The 26,676-nt window shown below is 43.3% G+C and overlaps 1 protein-coding gene across 1 annotated transcript in view; it reads left to right on the forward strand.

Moving 5' to 3' along the window:
- Positions 1 to 3,099: 3,099 nt before the first annotated feature.
- The window catches only part of gudu (Armadillo repeat-containing protein gudu), a 164,472-nt gene continuing 140,895 nt past the window's right edge, over positions 3,100 to 26,676 (forward strand). The window contains exon 1 of the mRNA XM_068227778.1: positions 3,100 to 3,107. Coding sequence (XP_068083879.1) covers positions 3,100 to 3,107 — 8 coding nt within the window. The remainder of the gene's footprint in view (positions 3,108 to 26,676) is intronic.

The raw sequence follows: 26,676 nt of genomic DNA on the forward strand, positions 1-26,676 counted from the left end.
TTTCTCATTTTCCGCGGTTCCTGAGTCCATGCATAACGTATACCAAGACTTTTACTGCTTCGTAATTATTATCTGATTTGTTAATTTTTTTTTCCGTTTCTCTTGTAAAATCTGGTTCAAGTGACAGCATTTTGACGATGTTCTCAATTATTTGAAGAAAGGTGCCAGGCTGAGTGCCTCCGAGAGTTGAGGCGCTGGCCTTCTGACCACAACTTGGCAGGTTCGATCCTGGCTTAGTCTGTCGGTATTTTAAGGTGCTCAAATCGACAGCTCGTGTCGGCAGATTTACTGGCATGTAACATAACTCCTACGCGACGAAATTCCGGCACCTCGTCATGTCCGAAAACCTCCAGAAGTACCATGGTCGTCTGACGAGAACTACCACTATTCAAATGTTTTCATTCCTCCCCTGAAGGGGGGAGGCGGGCCTCTTAGACGGTGGCGCCATCTCTTAGACCGGAAGATTTGTTACGGTGAAGGAGATGCTCGGCCGTGGCATATACTAGGAACTGTCTCGGCATTGTTCGCCTTAATGCAGGAGAGTGAAAAGCCACAGAAAACCATTCTCAGGACAGCCGACGATTGTAGCCAGCCGCGAGGTGCAGCCCTGTCCCATCTCCCGAATGCAGAGGCGTAGAGCCAGGGTAGAGCCGTGGCCACCCCTCCTCTGCTCGGTTGGCCGGTCAGAGTGCAGAGCTGTTGGACCACGGACCAGTCGTGGCCACTTATGGGCCGAGACCCACTCTGCATCTACCGACCCTGACGAGAAGTGGTATGGATGCGGGGTAAGAGGTGAGAGGAGTAAACATGGCTGTCGCGCATTCGCATATCTCAAATCTCAAGGTTCGACAAAAAACATCTGTTCCGTCCGCGGTGACTCTTACGAATCGAGTTGCTGTCGTGAGATTTCAAAGTGGCAGTGCAATTGTCCCTTAGTTACACATTTACTGTGTGTACTGCGTACTGAACAGTTTGATAATGAATATGCATTGTCTGCCACGACTGATGTTTATAGCTAAGAGTGTAGTATCTGTTACTCCTGCCGTACCACAAACTGCCGCGCCTTCTCGTTAGACGCAGATAGTACTGTAGTTAGGGGGACGTAATAGCAATAAACATACATTATTTATTTATTTATTTATTTATTTATTTATTTATTTATTTATTTATTTATTTATTTATTTATTTATTTATTTATTTATTTATTTATTTATTTATTTATTTATTTTGCCTTTTGCTTTACGTCCCACCGACACAGATAGATCTTACGGCGACGATGGGAGAGGAAAGGCCTAGGAGTTGCAAGGAAGCGGACGTGGCCTTAATTAAGGTACCGTTTGCCTGGTGTAAAAATGGGAAACCACGGAAAACCATCACAGGGCTGCCGACAGTGGGATTCGAACCTACTATCTCCCGGATGCAAACTCACAGCCGCGCGCCCCTGAACGCACGGCCAACTCGCCCGGTAATAACATTATTAGACCGAGCTCGATAGCTGCAGTCGCTTAAGTGCGGCCAGTATCCAGTATTCGGGAGATAGTAGGTTCGAACCTCACTGTCGGCAGCCCTGAAGATGGTTTTCCGTGGTTTCCCATTTTCACACCAGGCAAATGCTGGGGCTGTACCTTAATTAAGGCCACGGCCGCTTCCTTCCCACTCCTAGCTCTTCCCTGTCCCATCGTCGCCAAAAGACCTATCTGTGTCGGTGCGACGTAAAGCAACTAGCGAAGGGAAAAGGAACATTATTAGAATACAGAAAGGTACATTACTTGTGTCAAAGAAAGGAGCCCAGACAATGTTGTTTTTATTATTATTAACTTTATTGGCCACATTGGACCACTTGAGTCTTCCATGGACAATTTTCCTTTGCAGGTTGTACTGTTTGATTCTTATCTGCCCAGTACTTCTTCATTCCTTCTGACCGCAGTGTTCTTAATTCGCCTGAAATTTCTACAGGCCTTCAGTGCATAATTTCAGTTGAAAATTTGTGATTCATAAGAAGGGTGGTAACTTTATTGTTTTCTGCACCTCTAATTTCGAGTCCAATTGTTTTGAGATCCTCTTGAATTTCTTTGATCCAATGCCAGCCTGTCTTCTTTCCCAGATTTCTCATCACTAGTTGTCGTAAAAACCTGTTTTCTGGTAATCGTAAGATGTGAAAGAAATAAGAGATTCTTTTCTTCTTCAAAATGCCGGTAACTGGGTTAATCTGTCGATAGACAGTTTCATTGAGGAGGATTCTCCAGACTCCTTCAATCTGGTACTTTTTATTTATACAAGTTCTGATAATTCTTCTTTCAGTTTCGAGGAGCTGATCAGTTCTTCTTTCATTTTTAATTTGGAACAACAATGTTGTTTACATAACTATAATACATAACCACACCAAATGTAGTACAAATGTATTCACTAGTTTTTGAATTCTGGTGAAAACCTTGTGTAAAGTGAAAGTTACGAAAAATGAGCAACGAACATACGACAGCGTGAAACGTAGCTAATTACACACACAGATATTTCCAAACGTATCCTTTTAAGTAGCGTAGATAATTATGTTTCACCACTTTAATAGAGGATAGTACCGGTAATTTGTATATTCAATTCAAATGGGGCTGAGCTGGAGGCACGCCGCAAGTTTTGTTATAGAATACGTACTACTGTATGTGGTAGGTGTTGTCTAAATAAAATGTCAGCATGTCATCTTCCACCACTGATGCTGAAGATGTGTGCTTGGCTGGAGCTCGAGTAGCACGGAAAGCCGTTCTCAGGACAACAGGCGGTAGGGACCAGCGCCTCTGCCTCCTTAATGTAGAGCTGCAAGAGTAGCCACTACTAGCAGCTGTTAAGTGGAAGCCTACGCTACTCGGTGATGAAGGTGATTGTTGTGCCTCGCATTGAAATAGCCTCCTCTCCCTCTGGATGTTGTAAGCCCCCACGGGACCTCCTGTAACATCTGAAACGTACGGGTCACTCGCCGGACAGCTGGAAGTTACCGCTGCTGTTACGTAACTCGATAGTTCGTCCTGTATCTTCATGCTCTGATTTGCATATTGTAATCTGTGCAACCAAAAATTACTGATTTTGTAGCCTTCCTCTGACTTCATAATGTTGAGGTATTTCTTAATTTCAATAGCCCCGTGGATTTTTCATTAATTAATTTTAAAGGTCATTTTGTAACATGACGAAATTATACTGCCATCTTGTACAACGTTTCCTTGCTTTCGTATTATACTAACTGCATCACAAAGATAATGGCGTGTGGCCTCAGGAGAGGCCTGGTGCAGGTCTTTCAATTTGACGCCTTATAGGCGACCTGGGCGTCTATCAGAATGGGGTCCTACCTATGATTAATTATAATGCTTAAGACGGCACACATACCCAGCCCCCGAGCTATTGGAAATAACCAATTAAGGTTAAAATCCCTGACCCGGCCGGGAATCGAAACCGGGACCCTCTGGACCACGGCCAGCACACTAACCACTTAGCCATGGAGCCGGACAGGTGATCCTGACAGAAAAATTAATAAAATTCGAACATTTATGTTATTTAGTCATAACTGTTATGATATTCTGTCTCACAGATAGGCTGTCATGAATGATTACCACATACACAGTTCAAAAAAATTAAGGGAACGTGTTTCATAACGTCTAATATGTGGACGTTAATTTGGTAGATGGGGTTCCAATGGTCGTACAGCATACCTTGAACCCTTAGCTACTCAGGGTATGTCAAATCGAAGTTATACTCCATCTGTAGGCGTAGCCATGCACTAAACTGTCAGGTGACCCCTCAAAACAAAGTGAATAGCGGTGCGTCCGTGTGTCGTTGTGAGCTACACAGACTACCGCGGTCATTTGAGCTCGTTGTACGTCAACCAGCACATCCTATGAGACATCTTAACGAGGTTCAAGTCGCAAGGGCCGTCACTTCGATCCAGGAAGGATGGACTTTTCATCGTGTTGCTGTGGATGTCAATGTCTCCCCATCAGTTATTCACCGCTTGTGGAATCACTACAGTGAAACAGGCCAGTTCACAAGGAGGGTTAGACGAGGTCGTGGACTCATGACAATCCCATAGGATGACCGATATCTGACCATCTGTGCGTCGCAGCGTCTTTCAGCAACTGCCAGAGAACTGCAACAAGACCTCAGGAGGGTCACTGGAGTCACGGTGTCCGACCAGACAGTAAGGAATAGGTTAAGAGAAGAGTCCTTACGACCCAGACGTCCTTTTCGAGTGCCCGTTTAACGCAGCAACATCGCGCAGCTCGCCTTCTGTTTGCCCGTACCCACGTCAATTGGCAATTTCGCCAATGGAGACCTATGTTGTTCACAGACGAGTCCAGATTTCCCCTGACACAGCGTGAGGGACGTCAACGTGTATGGAGACGCTGTGATGAGCAGTACATGCTAAATGTTGCCCGGTAAGGCGATCGATTCGGACAAAGTTCTGTGATGGTTTGTCGTCGTCCGTGGTAATCTTACCACTGCGGGATACATCGAGCAGATACTGCTACAGCATGTGCTGGTTGCTGCATACGGTGTTGGCCTTGAATTCGTACTCATGCACGACAATACCAGGACTCATGTAGCGCGCATCACCAGAGCTGTCATGCGAGAAATGGACATTCAAGAGATGGAATGGCCATCAGTGAGTCCTGACCTTAAACCCATCGAGCATGTGTGGGATAGGCTTGACAGAAGTTTTCGTGGGCGTCCTGTTCCACCACAGACTCCCCAAGACCTCGAACAGGCTCTCATTGAAGAATGGGACCTGATACAGCAACGTGACCTCCGTCGACTTATACGGAGCATGCCACGTAGGTGCCAAGCTGTGATAAATGCTCGTGGAAGACATACACCATACTGAAGCTCACCAACTGTGATAAAAATCCACTCGTTATCACTTTGTTTTCGCCCCTATTTGCACATTTCCGTTTGTGTTCTGAAAATTAACGCGAATTCATCGATGTTCTTTTGTATACTTCAACGGTAAAGAATAAAGGTTTAGTTGGTAATATACCTGGGTGTGAGGTATTGGTATTTGGAGCATAGCATACATTCCAAATCATTTTCCCCTATTTTAAACTATGTATTTAAAACGAAAAACAACAATTAAGGTTTTTTTACAATCTGGTTTACGTAGCACCGACACGGATATGTCTAATGGAGACGATTTGATAAGAAAGAGCTAGGAGTGAGAAGGAATCGACCGTCGCCTTAATTAAGGTTACAGCCACAGCATTTGCCTGGTGTGAAAACGGGAAACCTCGGACAACCATCTTCAGGGCTGCCGACAGTGGAGTTCGAACCCACTATCTGCCGAATTTAAGCTGTTAGCGTATCAGCTCACTAGAGACACCTACAACAAGAAAGCTTTGTCATATCGAGCCAAATTAAGACATCTGGACACAGTCATCAGACCTGAATGCTTATACGCAGCAGAAACATTGGACATGATTGGAAAGGGAGATCTAGAGAACATCAGAAAGAAAGAGAGGAAAATGCTCCGGAAGATCTTGGGCCCGAAAATGAAAGGTGGGGAGAGGAGACTTAGACCCAACAAAGAACTATACCAGAAGACAGAGGAAGTCGTCGTATTGATGAAAAAGCGAAGGCTTCAATTTTATGGGCATCTACAGAGAATGGACACCAACCGATTGACAAAAAGGATTTTCAGCTTCTTCAGCCTAAGGAAGACGGAACCAAAATGGTTTCGGGAAGTAAGGACCGACCTGGCCAGGATAAGAGTAGAAAAAGAGGACGTACTGGACAGAAACAAATTTAGACAAAAAGTGAAGGAGTTCAAGGGTTTCCAGGAGACTGGGGAAGAACTTGTGAACAAGAAGAAGAAGAAGAGACCCTGCACAGAAGAACAGAAGAAATAAGTCAGTGCAAGGATGAAGAAGTACTGGCAGAATGTGAAGTCAGGACTGGTGAAAAATAACGTAAAGACTGTAAAACGTGGTCCATAGATGGCCGGAACGATAATAAATTATTATTATTATTATTATTATTATTATTATTATTATTATTATTATTATTATTATTATTATTATTATTATTATTATTATTATTATTATTATTATTATTATTATTGTATTCAAGTAGCAAGAATGATAGCTTAATCATGAACAGGTCCTGGAGGTCCCTCGACGAGTGGAAGGTAAAGACTTACGCTATTCCTAACCTTAGCTCTAAGTGGGATAGAGTGGTTTGCTCTATACCCGGCCGCCTTTACCCTCAGGACTTAATCTAGTACTCATTTCAGATGTATACTGAGTGAATCTTAGGGCCATGTGCCTCTCTAGAAGTGGGAATCTCGTTTTCTAAATTCTTCCACTTCTTGATGGGGAATCGAACCCATGTCCTTCCAGGTGAACTGAGCACGCCTTTACTGCCTCGTTTAGGCAGCCCATATAATCAACAAGTTTAATCAAAATAAGTTTTCAATAATTTTTTGAAGGAGTATCAATGTTATGTTAAGCGTTCAGAAAACGAAATTTAGGAACGCTTTTTGAGATCTCATCTTCCAGTAATTATAAGAATATTCAGACAACATTTTGATTTGTCATGCACACACCTTTCAATCGCTGTCACACTGCAGTGAGATTCTGTCCGTCAGGAAAGTGCACGAGTGTTACCTGAAGACAAGAAAATTGTTTCGATGCTAAAATTGGCTCCAAATACTGATTGTCTGGTTAAGAATAAAATAATAAGCAAACATAATTCAGTGACCGATTAGAAAACATAAATGTACTGATTTGCAGAATAAGTGTAGTGTTGTTATTCCGACGATGTGCAAATGTCTGTCTCGATTTCTGGCGAGGGGCAAGCCTGCCAATCACGCCATTAGAGTGTACTGAATACAACTTTTCCTACGCCAGTGTATTACGGATTGCATACCTAACGTCAACATGCCGTAGGATGGTTCATTGGACTTCACCCATACTCATGATGATCAGTTACCAGCTAACCAAACAAAACCAATTCAAAACTCTTAATCTTACAACAATTTTGGGCCTTATGCAATAAACATACCTATAGCTTTGTTTTGGAAAGCCATAGTGTCATGAACTCTGTGTGTATGAAGTTGTTTCCAAACAGTGCTTCATTTATCCGGATTTATATTCGTGTTTTATTCTTGAAACTACCCAAAGTAGTTTCTCGTCTCTATAAAACACACTGAAGCGCAACTGATAAATAATTATGGATGTATACGAACAGACTGTAGTGCATGTTCAATGCTCTTTGTGGAATAATTCAAATGGCTGTAATTACATTTGCTAGTCATATTGAGGAATATATTATTTCTGATAATAGATCAGGTACTGCCGTGTCAATCTTTTATTCGGACCAGGTGAGAACAAAGAAACTGGCATAATATTTACTACACCACGGAACATATGAAATTATATCTCTTGCATGGAACACCAGTAGCTAAATTAATCAGAGCAAGCTTTTAGTTTCGAGTAAGTATTGATACCGTGATCACGGCGACTAAAACTCTAGTTTTAAGGTAGCATTTTATCTCGAAAATTCCAAATAATAGCTAAAATAAATGCTAACAGAGTACGTTCAGTTTAGTGAGACGTAAAGGACATGGCAAAAAAAATTCGCTTTGGTAACTAAAGAATCCATTCTAACTTCATCCACATTAACCTTTGCAAGTTTTAGGGCCATTTTCATCAACGTGGATTAAACCTTAACCCCGAGTTAAATAGTTATAACTCTGAATTTGACTATTCATTGTTTCATAAAGGAGGGTTCATTTTAACTCTAAGTTTAGGCCGGAGTTAAGTTAACCCTTCCTTTCACCTGGGTTAAACTGTTAACTCGTGGTCAAAAGCAACATGGCCGCCGTATATCATGCATTTTACGCAGTGTGTCCGACTCCGTGGCTTAATGGTTATTGTACTGGCCTTTGGTCACAGGGGTCCCGAGTTCGATTCCAGGCAGGGTCGGGAATTTTAACCATCATTGGTTAATCTCGCTGGCACGGGTTGTGGGTGTATGTGTTGTCTTCATCATCATTTCATCCTCATCACGACGCGCAGGTCGCCTACGAGAATCAAATCAAAAGACCTGCACCTGGCGAGCCGAACATGTCCTCGGACACTCCCGGCACTAAAAGCTAGACTTACATTTCATTTATGCAGAGTTGCTTTATTTAGATTTGTTAAATTGTGTTCCTAACAGAAATAGGCCTATAAAAATGAACGAATTTCTACATCTATCTGAGGAACAATTTTTGAAGAGGTATAGACTAGTACAATTTAAGAACTACATCGTATAGACCCACATTGATGCAGTTAAAACTAAGAAACAATGTTAGGTTTTGGTCCACCTAATCAGTACACATCACTTTACAAGTGAACTATTTAATTTTAAAAACATATTAAATATATTTAGGGACATGTTTCGTCCCTATTTGAGAATTCATCAGCCATAAAATCACGTGCTAGATTACAAAACTCACAATTCAGAAACTGAAAAAAATGGAAGAAGCCAATGATTTTTAAGGACGTTTTTTAGAAACGCAAAAGATATAAAAATAAATACATTTACACAAACTGCCCTCACTTCTTGCAAAAACTTGTGTTGTCTTCAATGTTAAAAATGAAATATAGCTTGAAACATGACAAGCCTGCCATAACATCTCGTACGGAATCAATTTCCATTGTTTCTGTACGTATTTAAAACGGAAGTTCCTTTTGAACTGTTGAAAAAACATTGGACAACAAATATACACATATTTAATGAGGTAGTTTAACACCTCTTGCAAACAATCTTTCTGAAAAGTTAAATATGAACGACCTTACTTGAAAATCGTTGCGAGCATTGTTGGAATCTGGTAGTTTGAGTGTGTTGACTGGGGAAGATAGAAATTCTGGCGTGATTTTATGGCTGATAAAGTCTCAAATAGAGATGAAATATATTTAATATGCTTTTAATTAAATAGTTCACTAATAAAGTGATGTGTATTGATAGGGTGGACCAAAACCTAACAATGTTTCTTAGAGGTATAAACTGTCAAAAACCGTCGTGAATAAAGTCGTCGATGAAATTCTCGAGAGGTTATAATACACAATTGACCGAAAAAGGCCTCTCTCTCCTATACTAAAGGTAGTGATTGCATTAGGTTTTACACCACAGCGTCGTTTTATATTATGCTCGGAGACAACAGGGGTTATTTTTCTGTCAATTGGCAAGTAATCTGTGATTCTAACCTCACAATTCGTTATATAGTTGCAAGATGGCTTGTAACGTGGGCAATGCTATTAAATTCCTGTGTTATTTTTTCTTATGTGTCCTCCTTTTCTTTTAATTTTACACCACCAGTCTTCTTGCATTCTATAATGCTTTGATACTAGTGGCTAATTCAATAAGCAATGATTTTTCGAAAGCAGAAAAATTCGTTCCCCTATTTCTCTTCTGAACTTCTTCCATTTTTCGTTCACTCAATCAGTTCTATCACGACCACGAAAGACTAATATCTACCACGGAACAGAGGAGGAAAGAGAAATACCGCGCAAGAAATAAACAAAAGAACCGGGCAAGAAGTCTGCTCATAATCTCTGATTTTTAGTCACTGCCTCCTTGATTCGTACGGCAGCTGTTTCCAGCGAGGGTTAATATGGTTTTAGTTAACCCTCTGCTTAAATAGCTTTGTGAAACGCGTGACTCGTAGGAATGAGTTAAAATATTAACCCTAAGTTAACAAACCCAGAGTTAGAGAATATTTAACCCTCGTTGATGAAACCGATGATAAAGAGTTACCTAGCCACGGTATGGGACCCGGGATCCTGTGAAACGAAGGCCACTACACTGACCAAATTCAGCCAAAGAGACGGATGACAGGCTGATTTATCCCATGAAACAAGACTAATAATTTAGAGATAATTTGGAGATATATATTAGTCACTCTTTAATTAAGGAGGGTTCAGTTTAATTGTAGGTTAAGGCCGGAGTTTAGTTAACCCTTCCTTTGACCTGGATTAAACTGTTAAATCGAGGTCAAAAGCAAAATGGCCGCTATAAATCATGTATTTTATGCAGAGTTGCTTTATTTATATTTGTTGCATACTCGTACTTCATCAGAGTCTCGTAGGAAGTTGTTCACTTGATTCCCAAGCTTTATATCATCTCTACTTTATTTATTGCTTTCAACGACCACGTAAAGGTGCGTTAATCACTGTCGCGCTAGGGACGCTATTCTAGTTAAGGAAGTCAGTTTAACACGTTCTTAATTGCGTTTGTCTCTTAAAGTGTCGTAAGAGGAACTCTTGCAGTTGATGTGCATCACGGGTTGAATACAATAACATCAGCGTTACTTAAAGTGACCATAAACCGTTCTCATCCTTCTTAGTCACCCATTGACACTATGTCTCCTCTGGTCATAGACGGCCACCTTCGCCTGAGCAGGACTGGCTGTCACCAAGTGCGCGTGTGATTCTGACATCCTTAGTTCCCTTCCTGACGCCAACTTTATATGGAAGGAGGTAATCACTATTGCGTGTTTCTGTGATGGTGGTTGGTAGTGTAGTGTGTTGTCTGAATATGAAGAGGAAAGTGTTGAGACAAGCACCCAGTCCCCGAGCCAGAAGAATTAATCAAACACGATTAAAATCCCCGACCCGGACTGGAATCTAATCGGGACCCTCTGAACCGAAGGCCTCAACACTGAGCATTCAGCCAATGAGATCAGATAAGAACATTATCTTCATTAAATTCTAGAGAGACAATAAGTCCCGTTCCTCGTTTTATTACTCGAAACAATACCATGTTTTAGAAAGTATCTTGAATAAATGATATCCTTCCCCAAAATTACCCTTATCGAAAAACACAACAATATAAACGTTAACAAAATGTATTCATACGCTCCAGACCGTACACAGTTTGAAGTGGAAAGTTTTATATTCAAGAATCGCCGAGTAAAGATGTGAAATATACATAGAACGCTTGTAAACTGGAATAAGTACTATATAATCCAGCAAACCTATATCAGACTGCCCCCCTAATACCATAATATGAAACAAATTAAAACATGAATAGGTTTATCGTTCGTTCATAATATGTTTACCCTCCAGGGTCGGTTTTTCCCTCGGATTCAGCGAAGGATCCCACCTCTACCGCCTCAAGGGCAGTGTTCTGGAGATTCAGACTTTGAGGCGGGGATACAACTGGGGAGAATGACCCGCCCAGGTGGCCTCACCTGCTATGCTGAGCAGGGGGCTTGTGGAGGGATGGGAAGATTGGAAGGGATAGGCAAGGAAGAGGGAAAGAAGCGGCCGTGGCCTTAAGTTAGGTACCATCCCGGCATTTGGCTGGAGGAGAAGTGGGAAACCACGGAAAACCACTTCCAGGATGGCTGAGGTGGGAATCGAACCCACCTCTACTCAGTTGACCTCCCGAGGCTGAGTGGACCCCGTTCCAGCCCTCGTACCACTTTTGAAATTTCGTGGCAGAGCCGGGAATCGAACCCGGACCTCCGGGGGTGGCAGCTAATCACGCTAACCACTACACCACAGAGACTGACATAGGTTTATGTCGTAATGAAAAACATTAAAATATGGAAAAACCACTGCTTTAACCATGATTAATACACCAAGTGAATTTCATAATTGATGTATATTACATACTGCATCCCCCTGTGGGTGGGGGCAGTAGAATAACACCCACGGTATCCCCTGTCTGTCGTAAGAGGCGACTAAAAGGGGCCCCAGGGGCTCTGAACTTTGGAGCGTGCGTTGGTGACCACGGGGCCCTTTGCTGAGTCCTGGCATTGCTTCCACTTACTTGTGTCAGGCTCCTCACTTGCAACTATCCTATCCGACCTCTCTTGGTCAACTCTTCTTCCTTTCCAACCCCGACGCTATTAGGTTTGTGAGGGCTAGGGAGTCTTTCATTTTCACGCCCTTCGTGGCCCTTGCCTTCCTTTGGTCGATATCTTCATTTTTGGAAGTGTCGGACCCCTTCCATATTTTCTCTCTGATTAGTGTTATATAGAGGACGGTTGCCTAGTTGCACTTCCTCTTAAAACAATAATCATCATCACCATCACTTACATACTGCATTCACTGTTAATATACAGGATAGACTGAGAGTTACTCATTATTCATTCAGCTTCGAGTATTCTCACCTTACTAAGACTAATCTGTTGTTTTGTATGCAGATTACCGAGGTCGATAGCTGCAGTCGCTGAAGTGCGGCCAGTATCCAGTAATCGGGAGATAGTGGGTTCGAGCTCCACTGTCGGCAACCCTGAAGATGGTTTTCCGTGGTTTCCCACTTTCACACCAGGAAAATGCCGGGGCTGTACCTTAATTAAGGCCACGGCCGCTTCCTTCCACTTCCTAAGCCTTTCCTATCCCATCGTCGCCATAAGACGTATCTGTGTCGGTGCGACGTAAAGCAAGTAGCAAAAAAAAAAGTATGCAGATTAGTTGCAGAGGTTAGTAACAGTATAAAGTGAACATACGCTGGACAAATTTCCATTTAATTTTTTGAAATCTGATGTACTGTACTTCACAATTTCGAAGTGGTTGGCGTGGTACAGTCGATTACTAGTTGTCATTCTATTCTGATTTTTTTCGTGGCCTTAATTAAGGTTCAGCCCCAGCATTTGTCTGGTGTGAAAATAGGAAACAACGGAAAACCATCTTCAGGGCTACCGACAGTGGGGTTCGAACACACTATCTCCTGAATGCAAGCTCACAGTTGCGCGACAATAACCGCACGGGCACTTGCTCGGTCATTCTGTTCTTAAGATAGCGGTTCGATTCTGATTGATGTCGGTGGCATTCGGGGATTATAAATACGACAAGTCCACGGCAACGTTGGCTTCTGAGGAACTCCTATGGTGAAAAAATCCGATAGCAAGCTGTCTCAGAAGTGCCTGTGGCCTTGATAAAGGTGTCTGGAGTTAAAACGAGGAAACTATGTAGAATTACTTCAAGAATGACTGACGGGGAATTCGAACATATTTCTCTTCCGTAACCTTGGGACTCGACACACTGACTACCATTTAAACACGATCGGTTCTTGGGTGTCCGGAGATATGATAAATACAATCAAAATAGATGTCTGAACAGTGAAATAAGTTCTCAATAGGGACTAGGTCAGACATCGCTTCTTCGTTTCGTTGACGAATAACTGTAATCCTCTCACTTTTAAGTGCCATGACATCTATCATCAATGAACTATGTGAACCTAGCTTACAGTCAGCCCTCTGTTGTAGGAAAAGCTATTTTACCCAGAGGTCCCGTATGCCTTTCCTGGGCTGCCGAAATTTTTAAATCCCGGACCAATGGCTGGCACGGGATGCATTCAATCTCGTGAGACCAGCTCAGGAGTTGCCTTACAAGAGAGGCAGTGGACCCGACCAAGAAAAGTAAGTCACTCTGACGACGTTACTCTCCAATATCTGCAGGCAATGTGACCAGGCTCGTCTTAGAAGGACAATGCTCATTAAGGCGTCTTCTGTTCAACATGGTTTTTGGAACTGTTTTAACATTCCTAACGTTGCCCCAGTAATGAAATAATTCAAGAATAAGTATGTGCTTCTTTTAAACCATTTCTATTAGTGGTGGTATTAATATTCAGGGGATAACTGGCCGAGGCGGTAAAGGCGTGCTCGGTTCGCCCGGAAGGACGTGGGTTCGAATCCCCGTCGGGAAGTCGTAAAATTTAAAAAATGAGTACCAGGTTAATTCCTGGAGGCAAAGGCGGCCGGGCGTAGAGCTAACCACTCTACCCCATCAAGTGCCGAGGTTACGGATAGTGGAAGCTAGTTGTTTGAAAAGTTACTATGTGACAACCAGTCATTGTTACTATGTGTACAGTTTTGACATTAAGTGAGGAGCCTGCCACAAGTAAGTGGAAGCAGTGCCAGGACTCAGCTAAGGGCCCCGTGGTCGCCAACCCACGCTCCCAAGTTCAGAGCCTTTGGAACCCCCTTTTAGTCGTCTCTTGACTTACGTCATCGAATGATGCAGCAGTGCTGCTATTTTGAGGTACCGCACTAAAATCGCCAAGCCGCATGACTAACAGTTAGTGTAGATCTGGATTCTGGCAGGGTAGCACGTCATGTGATGTGTCATTTGCTTCATATCGGTAGATTTTTCACGTATACGGTAAAAGAGAATTAAATAGTGAAAATTTTGATAAAATCGTAGTGTGGAGGGATGCAAAAATAACTTCTTTTCGTAATATGTCGTGAAAAATTGACAAGGAATGACTTCAAAATTATCAAAGACGCATTTTACAGAAGAGGGTGGCCTGTCAGAATTCCAAAATGCCCAAAACCACCAGTTTTCGAGCATCAGAAGGCTTGCCGGGAGCGTCTTAAAAGTAAAGGTAGCCGAGCGTCGATAGTTGAGTACCCCACTTCTGGAGCCCCAGCTGAGTATATCTATTACCCTAGTGGTGGAAAATGATTTGGAACACATGACATTAAATATGTGTAAACTGGTTTAGAATTAAGAAATAAACTGTCAACAATAACATTTCAAACCCAAACTCACTAGTCATTAAATTGTCCGACTCGTTGGCTGAATGGTCAGCGTACTGGCCTTCGGTTCAGAAGTCCCAGGTTCGATTCCCGGCCGGGTGGGGGATTTTAACCTTCATTGGTTAATTCCAGTGGCCCGGGGGCTGGGTGCTTGTGCTGTTCCCAACATCCCTGCAACTCACACACCACATATAACACTATCCTCCACCACAATAACACGCAGTTACCTACACATGGAAGATGCCGCCCACCCTCATCGGAGGGTCTGCCTTACAAGGGCTGCACTCTGCTAGAAATAGCCACACGAAATTATATATAGTCATTAACTTCACTTCCACAATACTAACATGTGGTATGTGCTTTACGTCAAAACTTGCGGCCGTCACACACTTTCATGTACACTGACTGTCAGTGACAATGCAACACCAAGGAGGAGTGGTTCAAAAGGGATGAACGTTGGGGAAAAAACAGAGTCGGCACGGATGAATAATTGATGTTTATTTCAAACCGATATGCAGGTTACACAATGCGCACGGCATCGACTCAGTAGGATGTAGGACCACCGCGAGCGGCGATGCACGCAGAAACACGTCGAGGTACAGAGTCAATAAGAGTGCGGATGGTGTCCTGAGGGATGGTTCTCCATTCTCTGTCAACCATTTGCCACAGTTGGTCGTCCGTACGAGGCTGGGGCAGAGTTTGCAAACGGCGTCCAATGAGATCCCACACGTGTTCGATTGGTGAGAGATCCGGAGAGTACGCTGGCCACGGAAGCATCTGTACACCTCGTAGAGCCTGTTGGGAGATGCGAGCAGTGTGTGGCCGGGTATTATCCTGCTGAAACAGAGCATTGGGCAGCCCCTGAAGGTACGGGAGTGCCACCGGCCGCAGCACATGCTGCACGTAGCGGTGGGCATTTAACGTGCCTTGAATACGCACTAGAGGTGACGTGGAATCATACGCAATAGCGCCCCAAACCATGATGCCGCGTTGTCTAGCGGTAGGGCGCTCCACAGTTACTGCCGGATTTGACCTTTCTCCACGCCGACGCCACACTCGTCTGCGGTGACTATCACTGACAGAACAGAAGCGTGACTCATCGGAGAACACGACGTTCCGCCATTCCCTCATCCAAGTCGCTCTAGCCCGGCACCATGCCAGGCGTGCACGTCTATGCTGTGGAGTCAATAGTAGTCTTCTGAGCGGACGCCGGGAGTGCAGGCCTCCTTCAACCAATCGACGGGAAATTGTTCTGGTCGATATTGGAACAGCCAGGGTGTCTTGCACATGCTGAAGAATGGCGGTTGACGTGGCGTGCGGGGCTGCCACCGCTTGGCGGCGGATGCGCCGATCCTCGCGTGCTGACGTCACTCGGGCTGCGCCTGGACCCCTCGCACGTGCCATATGTCCCTGCGCCAACCATCTTCACCACAGGCGCTGCACCGTGGACACATCCCTATGGGTATCGGCTGCGATTTGACGAAGCGACCAACCTGCCCTTCTCAGCCCGATCACCATACCCCTCGTAAAGTCGTCTGTCTGCTGGAAATGCCTCCGTTGACGGCGGCCTGGCATTCTTAGCTATACACGTGTCCTGTGGCACACGACAACACGTTCTACAATGACTGTCGGCTGAGAAATCACGGTACAAAGTGGGCCATTCGCCAACGCCGTGTCCCATTTATCGTTCGCTACGTGCGCAGCACAGCGGCGCATTTCACATCATGAGCATACCTCAGTGACGTCAGTCTACCCTGCAACTGGCATAAAGTTCTGACCACTCCTTCTTGGTGTTGCATTTGCTCTGTCAGTCAGTGTATTTCTTTAGTTATCACGTAAGGTCTTTTTTTTCATGTTGTAATGTTTTTGTTTTCGTGTAATTGTTTGTTGTAATTTCTAGCTGTTATGTAATGTATGTGTTCATTTAATTCCGTTACTATCCTACTGTAAGAAGACTTTGCCACCAGGGTATCTCCCAGTAGCAATGCACTTGTTGTTGTTGAGTACCGATATCTCGGAGAAATTTTAGTACCAACAGGGAAAGAACAGAGGGCCCTCGAGGTCCGCATCCAGAAAATGAAGAGAGCCCTCGGCCGAACGCAAAATATTTACAACAAAAAATGCCTCTCAATTTTCACCAAAATTCGACATTACAACACGGTGAACAAACCTGAAATACTATACGCGAGTGAAACACCGGATCTCCACAGAAAAACAGTACTCGAACATATCCTGAAAGAGGAACGTTAAATTATCAGAAAAGTTCTCGGCCCAAAACTGACTGACAAAGGATACCGACTGCAACATCGTACAAAAACCGAGGAGCTCGCAAACCTTGCGACCGACATCAGAAAAAGACACCTGAAATTTTACGGACACATTAAACGCCTTTTCAGAAGACAGGCTGACTAGAATCTTACTAGAGGCTACAGAAAACATCAAAACAAATAGCCTAGTTGGGCATCGGAAATCCACCAAGACCTGGAAAAATCAAGAATCAAAGTGGCCAACATCGCAGACCGAATCTGCTACAGAACTAAAATCAGCAAGTGGGAAGTAGAGTCAGAGAGGAACCACAAGAAGAAGACAGGAGCCAAGAACGAATAACCACTATGAGAAAAAAATTGAACGCTGCGTGGCAAAGAAGGAAATGCACAACTTCTAAGTGAGGTTTGCGTGATCAGTTCTCTGGTCTTTTCTTCAGCTAATAATAGCAATAATAAATATGAACACGTCTGCTTTCCTGGCTCAATGATGAGCGTAGTGGCCTTCGGTTCGGAGGGTCCTGGGCTCGATGTCCTGTCTGACTTGGAATTTTAGCCGCGTTTGGTTAATTAATCTGGCTCGAAAACTCGGTGTTTTGATCGCCTTAATACACATACCCTCATATATACATAACACACGATCCTACCAACCATTACACACATGCAATTATGAATACACCCCTCCGCAGAGGGTTGGCGTCAGGAAGGGCATGCTGGCGTAAAACTGGTCAAGTCCCTACCTAGTAACAATCTCAAATAAATGGGAAAAGGTTAGGAAGAAGAAAAAGAATGATAATGAACACAGTCGATGTTTCTACTGTAGATACAAAGCAAGACATATCTCCTCTGCGAAACATTCAACATTGTAAAGTGTCTTGAATAATAATAATAATAATAATAATAATAATAATAATAATAATAATAATAATAATAATAATAATAATAATAATAATAATAATAATAATAATTGTACCGGGCGGTACACCTCCACTCCGCTAATTTAAAATGTGCGCCAGTTGAAACTCCTCTGCTGGAGGAAGTCTGAACTTTATTGACGGTATTAATTTTCTACCTTCTCAGAAGATGTCACCACGTGGAAAATTTTGAGTTTTTGAACTGTGTCATTTTTGACGTGGTTTTGTTTCACTTGAAGTAAGAAGTGTAAACTTTCTCTCCTAGAGGACACTACTGAAGATCTACAATAGTGCAACCTAGTGCGGAGTCAAAGAACTATTTTGTTGGAGAAAATTTAATTTCAAGAGTTTGTTCTTTGTTAAATTTCTTTCTGTCATTGTTTAAGTTGGCAATATTTACCCCTTTCTTCCCCTTGTTATGAATGTATCCAATCCCGAAATTCTTCTATTAATTTCTGACCAATCTGCTGTATCTTCCCCCAACTTGTATCGGTTGCGGGGTCCTAGCCAATAAAATAATTGTGGGCGGGTGTTTTCATTCCCCTAACGCCTAGAACCTTCCACGAGAGGATATAAACTGCTGATGTTTGGGTCTCTGCGCCACTTCTGTTCCATCTTTCAGTGTGTTCAGTACATAGCAGGGGGCGGGAAGCGCCTCTTTCTTCGGCAGCGGTCAACAACAAGGTAATGGCCGATTAATAAATTCTTTCTTTGCTAGCTCAGCAGTTTAACTTTCGGGGCGGGTTCTAAGCGTTCAACCATGTAACCTTTTCCTAAAACGTAAAAATAACTGGTATCTATTCTATTTTCAAACGACATATCGGGATAGAGAGTGCTTAACCCTCTCGAGCTCCCACTCACATCGTCTTGAGGTGAACTTATTTTTCTCAACCAATTCTTCCGTAATGTAAGGTAAATTGCTATTAAGTCACCTCTGTAGTATGGGATTAGCCCTTGTATTTACGGCCTAGTGCCAAGTAGGTCTTAAGCAAAGTGTGTTAGGAGTGCAAATTCGCCTCCTCTCAAATTGTATTTTAGAGGTCATGTATTAACCTTCTTGTCATTTAACAGACCTCAGTAGGTTGGGTATTTTACCCCTGTGTATATGTCCTTTGAGGACAGCTTAAAGGTGGAGTTCGGAGTGGCCTATGATAGGCTTGTATTTTAGGGGGAAGTTGCCCTTTCTTGAAAATTGTGTTTCTGCCTCAAGGAGGCTTTTGGGTGTAATTGGAAGCAAATGTTTCTGGCATGTTTGGGGGTTTTCGGCCCCTTTGTTGTATGGTGTTCATTGTAAGGTTGGGCTCATTGCTCAAGAATTATGTTTCTGACTTTTGAAGCCCCAAATGGGGTACCTATGTAAATGTATTTTTCAATCGTGTTTTCGGCTATTAAGTACCTGTTCTATTTGCTGTTACCTAATTTTGAAAAGAAAATATAACCTTGTTAAATTTTAAAATTAATTTCACTGTAGTAGTTTGAGACCTATTTACCACCCAGCACCTTCTTTCACGCATAACTACCACAAAAACACGGTAACAATAATAATAATAATAATAATAATAATAATAATAATAATAATAATAATAATAATAATAATAATAATAATATGCTACTTCTTCAATGATCGTGGCTTTAAGATATGCCGGAATTATGTAGTGAATAGAATAACTCGTGTATAACATAATGTCAATTATTACGCTGAATTTGTGCTTCCACAGTCTTGAGCAGGCAAGAAGCGCCTAACCACACGTTCCCTCGTTTAACTATTTACTTTTAATTAAGGCACGTGTATTTTGTGTAAAATAGCACTCAAGAGGTCTAAAAATATTCCTTTCTAAAGAACGTGATATCCTTTTGACACGAGTTTAATTTCACTAAACTTAACATTAAAGAAACCGTTATAAAAATCACTTTGTGGTAATATAAAGAAGGTTATCAGAATAGGAAGAAATTTCGTGGAAGTAAAGGTAATTTTGCCGACAAAGGAAGAATCCTAATTCGCATTCTTCATGAACAAGCTTTGAGAAATCTTACATCTGACAGCTGACAAAGGAAAATCTCATTAAGTCTGGGCTCACTTTAAAGCCTACCAGGTTATTACCTCCCGAGCAAATTAATCTCCCCACACCACCACCATCACCCCGTCAAGCGGCATCCAAATGGCATCCACAGTCTACAAATCGAAGAGCTTGTAGAACAGAAAGGAAATATTCTTTCTGAACAGCTCCGATTTGAGATATCGTTATCAAGAAAAGATACGCAGAAGAGACAGCTGCAGAATAAAAATAAACCGAGCGAGATGAATTTGCGGTCCGGACCGTGTATTGTTAGCTTGCATTCGGAAGATGGTAGGTTCGAACCACACTAATGGCAGCTCTGACGGTATCAAGGCTACCGAGCTCGATAGCTGCAGTCGCTTAAGTGCGGCCAGTATCCACTATTCGGGAGATAGTAGGTTCGAACCCCACTATCGGCATCCCTGAAGATGGTTTTCCGTGGTTTCCCATTTTCACACCAGGCGAATGCTGGGGCTGTACCTTAATTAAGGCCACGGCCGCTTCCTTCCCACTCCTAGCCCTTTCCTGTCCCATCGTCGTCATAAGACCTATCTGTGTCGGTGCGACGTAAAGCAACTAGAAAAAAAGGTATCAAGGCTAAGGCTACGGTTCCTTCATTCCCAGTCCTTGCTCTATCAGCTGTCGACAGAAAGCATGTTTGAGTCGGTGTGACAGTAATAAATTAGGAATAAGTTTAACAATTTGATTCTAGGAACCAGTTTCTTCAGAACTGCGCAAGTGACCAACTTAACACTGTATTTTCACGCCAGTTGAAGCTCTAGACGACAAAGCTTCTCTTTATTCGTGTCAGAAGTATGAACCTCACTCACAGATATTAAAAATACAACATGGTATCTACATTCCTATTATACAAATATACAAGTCTATTATACAGTCACAGACAAAGCAACAGTTCATGAGTTAGATAATTCTTGCCCAGTATTGGGCGACGTCAATAGCGTTGGGGGAGGCTGCAATCAAGTCTTTCATAGCGCACGTTGAAGGACACTGACATAGATGACATAGATGTAGGATCGTCTGCTGCTCTCCGCAATCACAAAGTGATGAATCGCTTGAGAAACCCCACTTCCGCAAATTTACTTTTGTTCTGCCGACTTCTGTGTGGAGTCTGTTAAGGGCTTTTCATACTGTCCACTTCTCCAGGTGTCCACACGGAAGACTTTCCTTCGGCTCTATCCATTTGGAAAGGTGGTTGATTCTTTCTTTCCACATTTTGACCCTAGAATTCTCTGCTTTCCCCGGAAAGATAACTGATGTGCGGAGTAAACTTTTTCTATATTTTAGCGTCTGTGTGGCTGGGCGATTGGATGATTGGAGCCTTTCTTTATTAGCTGCTACCTCCCTACGAATCTCACCGGGAGCAATACCAGCTAAAAGTTGGGTCTTCTCAATGGGTGTAGGTTTCAAACATCCAGTAATGATCCTACAGCTTTCGTTTAAAGCGATGTCGACCTGCTTCGTATGAGCTGACCTGTACCAAACTGGGGAGGCATATTCTCCTGCAGAATAGCATAGAGCTAGAGCTGATGTTCTAATTGTTTGTGGTTGTGTTCCCCAACTTGTTCCTGATAACTTTCGTAGAATGTTGTTTCTGGCAGCTATCTTTTGTTTCAGGTTTTGGCAATGTTTCTTATATGTGCGATAGAGCATAACTCCTAGGTACTTTGGTGAAAACCAGTGTTCCAGTAAGTTCCCTTTCCATAGTACTTTGAGTTTCTGAGAGGCCTGTGCATTCCGCAGATGGAACGCACAGATTTGAGTCTTAGCTGGATTTGGTTTGAAGTGTTTTTTTTTCTCATAATAGGTATCTAGCTCTCATAATGCAGCAGTTAAAGAGATCTCTGGTTCATCAAAGGTATCAGTTTGATTAGTAAGTACAAGGTTATCGGCATAGATAAAGCTTTTAGTATTTTCTGGTAATGGCTGGTCATTAGTGTAGATGTTGAAAAGAATAGGAGCCAGTACACTGCCTTGAGGTAGTCCATTCCTTTGATTTCTCCATCTGCTTCGCGTCCTTGGAATTCAACAATAAAAAAGCGATGATTTTCCAGGAGAGTAGCTATCATCTTGGTTACCTTGATATCTGTAATCATTCTATAAAGTTTGTGTAATAGTATCCTGTGATTTATTGTATCGTAGGCGGCTGAGAGATCCACCAAAGCCACATCAATGATCTTTTCTTCTTTTTTTTTTTTTTTTTTTTTTGCTAGTTGTTTTACGTCGCATCGACACAGATAGGTCTTATGGCGACGATAGGACAGCGAAGGGCTAGGAATGGGAAGGAAGCGGCCGTGGCCTTAATTAAGGTACAGCCCCAGCATTTGCCTGGTGTGAAAATGGGAAACCACGGAAAACCATCTTCAGGGCTGCCGACAGTGGGGTTCGAACCTACTATCTCCCGAATACCGGACACTGGCCGCACTTAAGCGACTGCAGCTGTCGAGCTCAGTACACCAGTGATCTTCCTCATTTCAAACCCGTTTCCAATGTGCTGGGTTAGATGTAAAATCTGTGCTGCGCAACTCTTTCCTGGACGGAAGCTACATTGCTGAGTTATTAGGGCTTTGTCTACTACTCCAATTAAGCGATTGAGCAACATTCTTCCCATTATTTTGTACAGGTGGCAGAGTAAGGAGATTGGTCTGAAATTTTTGGGGTCCGAAGGTTCCTTTCCAGGTTCCAGAAATGCGATCACCCTGGATTTTCTCCATATTTTTGGAATTTTTAGGGAAGTAAAACAGTTGTTGAAGAAGTTTAAAAGCCGTGCCTGTGTGGTTGAACTGAAGTGTTTTATCTGTTCTATTATAATATCACCTAATTCCGCCGCTTTTTCATTTTTGCTACATTGAATCGCTTTCTGTAGTTCCGTTATTTCAAATGACCGGGATGGGTTAACAATTAGTTCCCTTGCTAAAGAGACCTTGATTTATACGAGGGAGAATCAAAAGGTTAGTTACATTTCCAAGTTATGGCCATTTATGAAACCATCTACACATAGGGAACACGGCTATGACAACACACAATGTAAGTTCACTTTTACACATATACCCCAAGAGACTGTAAACTTTCTCGGAACGGTCAACCAACTTTTCGATTCCGGATGCGTACAAATCACCTCCAGTGCTATGTAACCACCTGACGATAGCAGCTTTCACCTCCTCATCGTTTAGGAATCGTCGTCCACCGAGATCATTTTTCAGCTTACCGAACACATGATAATCGATGAGCAGATGTGGGGCCCATCTTTGGCACGGTTTACGAAATCCAAGGTGCTGATGAACAATGGAGAACACACTGCCATACGAAATGTTAAGCATGCTGGCAAGTTACCTGCAGTGTTATATGCCGATTCTCTCTAATGATCCCATCCACATGGTCGACGTTTGCAACGGTACTGGACGTTGCGGGCCTACCTTCGAGATATCTGTCCGTGAGATCCATTCGTCCGGCGTCAAATTGCTTACACCACTTTAAAATACCTGGGCGAGGAATTGTACGCTCACCATATACAACAGTGATTTCACGATGGATATCCGTGCAATTGAGCCTTTTAACCCATAGGAATCTGATCATTGCACGCACCTCCAATTTGGAGTGAACATCCAGTTGAGGCGCCATTGAGCCTAGCTCACTCTGCACACGCAACACCGCGGGATACCACACCAACCTTCCTATCGGACGTGTCAGCAGTTACTGTAGCGTGCTTCGCATTGGCCACGGTCACGACACACAGCGTGCTCTCGCGGCGAGCTAGTGTAACTTACTTTATGATTCGCCCTCGTAATAATACTTGTTTTTCTTAACGTCGCACTAAGAAACTTTGGTTTTCGGTGACGCTGGGAATGTAAGAATTTAGGACTGAGAAGGTAGCAGTTGTGGCCATATTTTAGATACAACACCGACTTGTGCCTGGTACGAAATTGGAAAACAACAGAAAACCCTCTTCACGATTGCCGATTATGGCGACAGAAACCATCATCTCTCGAATGAACCTCACAGTTATAAAACGTCATTCCAAGTAGCCAATTTGCTCGGTATTAGTAGTAGTAGTAGTAGTAGTAGTAGTAGTAGTAGTGATGATGATGATGATGATGATGATGATGATGATGATGATGATGCTTGTTGTTTTAAGGGGCCTAACATCGAAGGTCATCGGCCCCTAATGGAACGAGATGGACGACATGATACATGATATTTAACATTTTAAAATGTATCCGCTGACAAGAGTTAAAAAAATTGGTGATGAGAAAATGAGTATGAGATTAAAAGAGCCGTGGATCTAATTCGCAATGCCTTATTTTCTAATAAAATAAGAGAAAATACAGGGAAAAAAGGAATAAGGCATTGCCTGGTAGTGCAGATATATATACATACATAATCTACATTAGACGTTAAAATAACACATTAAAATACGCAACACAAACTAAAATGAAGTCAATGGGATAAAAGCGTAATTGACACGAATACACGAGGACAAAGGACATCATTAGACACGACAAAACAGACCACTATCCCTCACAAAGCGGATGACGAGGTCTGCTGACTGCTCGTCATCTCGCAAGATAAGGGAGATGGTACCCGGAAGGTTAAGACTACGGCGAAGATCGGCCAGGTCCATACACTCCGTAAGGATGTGTACCACGGTAAGATGCTCGCAGCAGGTACACACCGGAGGGGGTTCTCCTTTCAAAAGATGCGAGTGAGTCACGATACCGTGGCCGATCCGAAGACCACATAATACCACGGCTACCCTCCGCAAAGCCCGAAGGGAAGTCCTCCATACCTTCGTTGTGCCTTTTATCGCTTTCAGCTTATTGGGAAGTGGAATGGCCTGCCACTCCATCTCTCAATGGGACGTAACCAGATGTCTCAGCTGAGAGCGAATATCACTTGCTGGAACCTTGAAAGGCAAGGGGGGCAGTGTAACTGCCTCCTTGGCAGCCTGATCTGCTAACTTGTTTCGCTCAATGCCCATGTGGCTTGAGAGCCACAGAAACGTGATTCTGGTGCCGGCATCCGAACACCCGGCCAGTAGGTCCTGGACCCGCTGCACCAGAGGGTGTCGAGGGAAACAGGTATCAATAGACTGGAGCGAACTCAAGGAGTCAGTACACACAACAAAGTGTCGGCGCTCATTGTACAGAGCGTACCGCAGAGCTCCACAGATAGCTCTGCTGTGTACACACTAGTAGCAGTAGTAGTAGGAGGAGGAGGAGTATGATAGCCATTTGTGAGCCCCGGTCTATTCCTACCCTCCCCATTCTACCTTACTCAGTGTCGAGTAGCGATGTGCTTGAGCCCGGCTCAAGCTGCTTGAACAGATGACGTCAGAATTCGAACAAGTTCGAGCTTTGCTCGAGCTATTGAGCGCGCGGCGACCCAGCGGCTTGCTTGTTATCAGCCAGAAACCTCAAGAAGGCTGTGTTAGATTACTGAGCTAGGCGATACCGCCTCGTCCTGTGATTGCTGTGTACTTCTGTATATTTGAGCGTATAATCACTTCAAACTGTATCAGCGATTTAGAGACAGCCAAAATCAATGTATGTGCGACGATTCGTTGCAAATGCCTCCCCAGAATATACAGACTGCCTATAGAACTTCCTTTGAATGTACAGTACAAAGACGACGCGTCACAACAAGTTCTTCTTATAATGTTGCGGCAACATTATTTGTATGTTTGCGAGTAATTTGTACCATTGCGGGAACATACTTTTGTTACTATCCTCGACACTATTACATCCTGGCCAGAAGTAAGAGGCGCATCAGGGATGGTGGGCGGGGGGAATAATATATTATTATTATTATTATTATTATTATTATTATTATTATTATTATTGTGTAGTTTTATTGGTAACTAGTACACAATTATTAACAATTTGCTTTCACCTCGCTCCGACACAGATAGGTCTTATGGCGACATTGGGATAGGAGAGGGCTAGACGCGGGAAGGAAAGGGCCGTCGCTGTGTGAAGATGGGAAACTACAGAGAACCATCTTCAGTGCTGCCGACAGTGGGGTTCGAACCCACTATCTCCTGAATACTGGATACTGGCCGCACTTAAGTGACTGGAGCTACTGAGCACGGAATTATTATTGTTATTATTATTATTATTATTATTATTATTATTATTATTATTATTATTTCTTTTCGTTCTTAGTTCGTTTACCCTCCAGGGTTGGTTTTTCCCTCGGACTCAGCGAGGGATCCCACCTCTACCGTCTTAAGGGCAGTATTCTGGAGCTTGAGACTTTAGGTCGGTTGATACAACTGGGGAGGAGGACCAGTACCTCGCCCAGGCGGGCTCACCTAATATGCTGAACAGGGGCCCTGCAGGGTGGGGGTGGGAATATTGGAAGGGATAGACAAGGAAGAGGGAAGGAAGCGGTCGTGGCCTTAAGGTACCATCCCGTCATTTGCCTGGAGGAGAGGTGGGAAAACACGGAAAACCACTTCCAGGATGGCTGAGGTGTGAATCGAACCCACCTCTACTCATTTGACCTCCCAAGGCTGAGTGGACCCCGTTCCAGCCCTCGTACCACTTTTCAAATTTCGTGGCAGAGCCGGGAATCGAACCCGGCCCGCCGGGGGTGGCAGCTAATCACACTAACCGGTACACCACAGAGGCGGACTAATTACCAATCAATGAATAAATTGATGGCTTCATAACGTAATGCTTATGCACGTAAAGTCGGTATAAACTGTATACCTCAACAGTAGAGTAACTTCGTAGACCCTGTCCAGGCGGACATTCTGAGCCCTTCACCAGTCTAATGCGAGCGGCCGTCCACTGTGCTGTTCATAAGAAACAAAACGGAGCCTATTAAGGATATTTTACCTGCATATGTCGACGTCGTTTTAGGTGGAGATATCTTCCCCTCATTTGGAATGGTTTCATTCGACGAAGGACGAACAA

The sequence above is a fragment of the Anabrus simplex genome, chromosome 5 (genome assembly GCF_040414725.1).
Source record: "Anabrus simplex isolate iqAnaSimp1 chromosome 5, ASM4041472v1, whole genome shotgun sequence".
Classification (NCBI taxonomy): domain Eukaryota; kingdom Metazoa; phylum Arthropoda; class Insecta; order Orthoptera; family Tettigoniidae; genus Anabrus; species Anabrus simplex.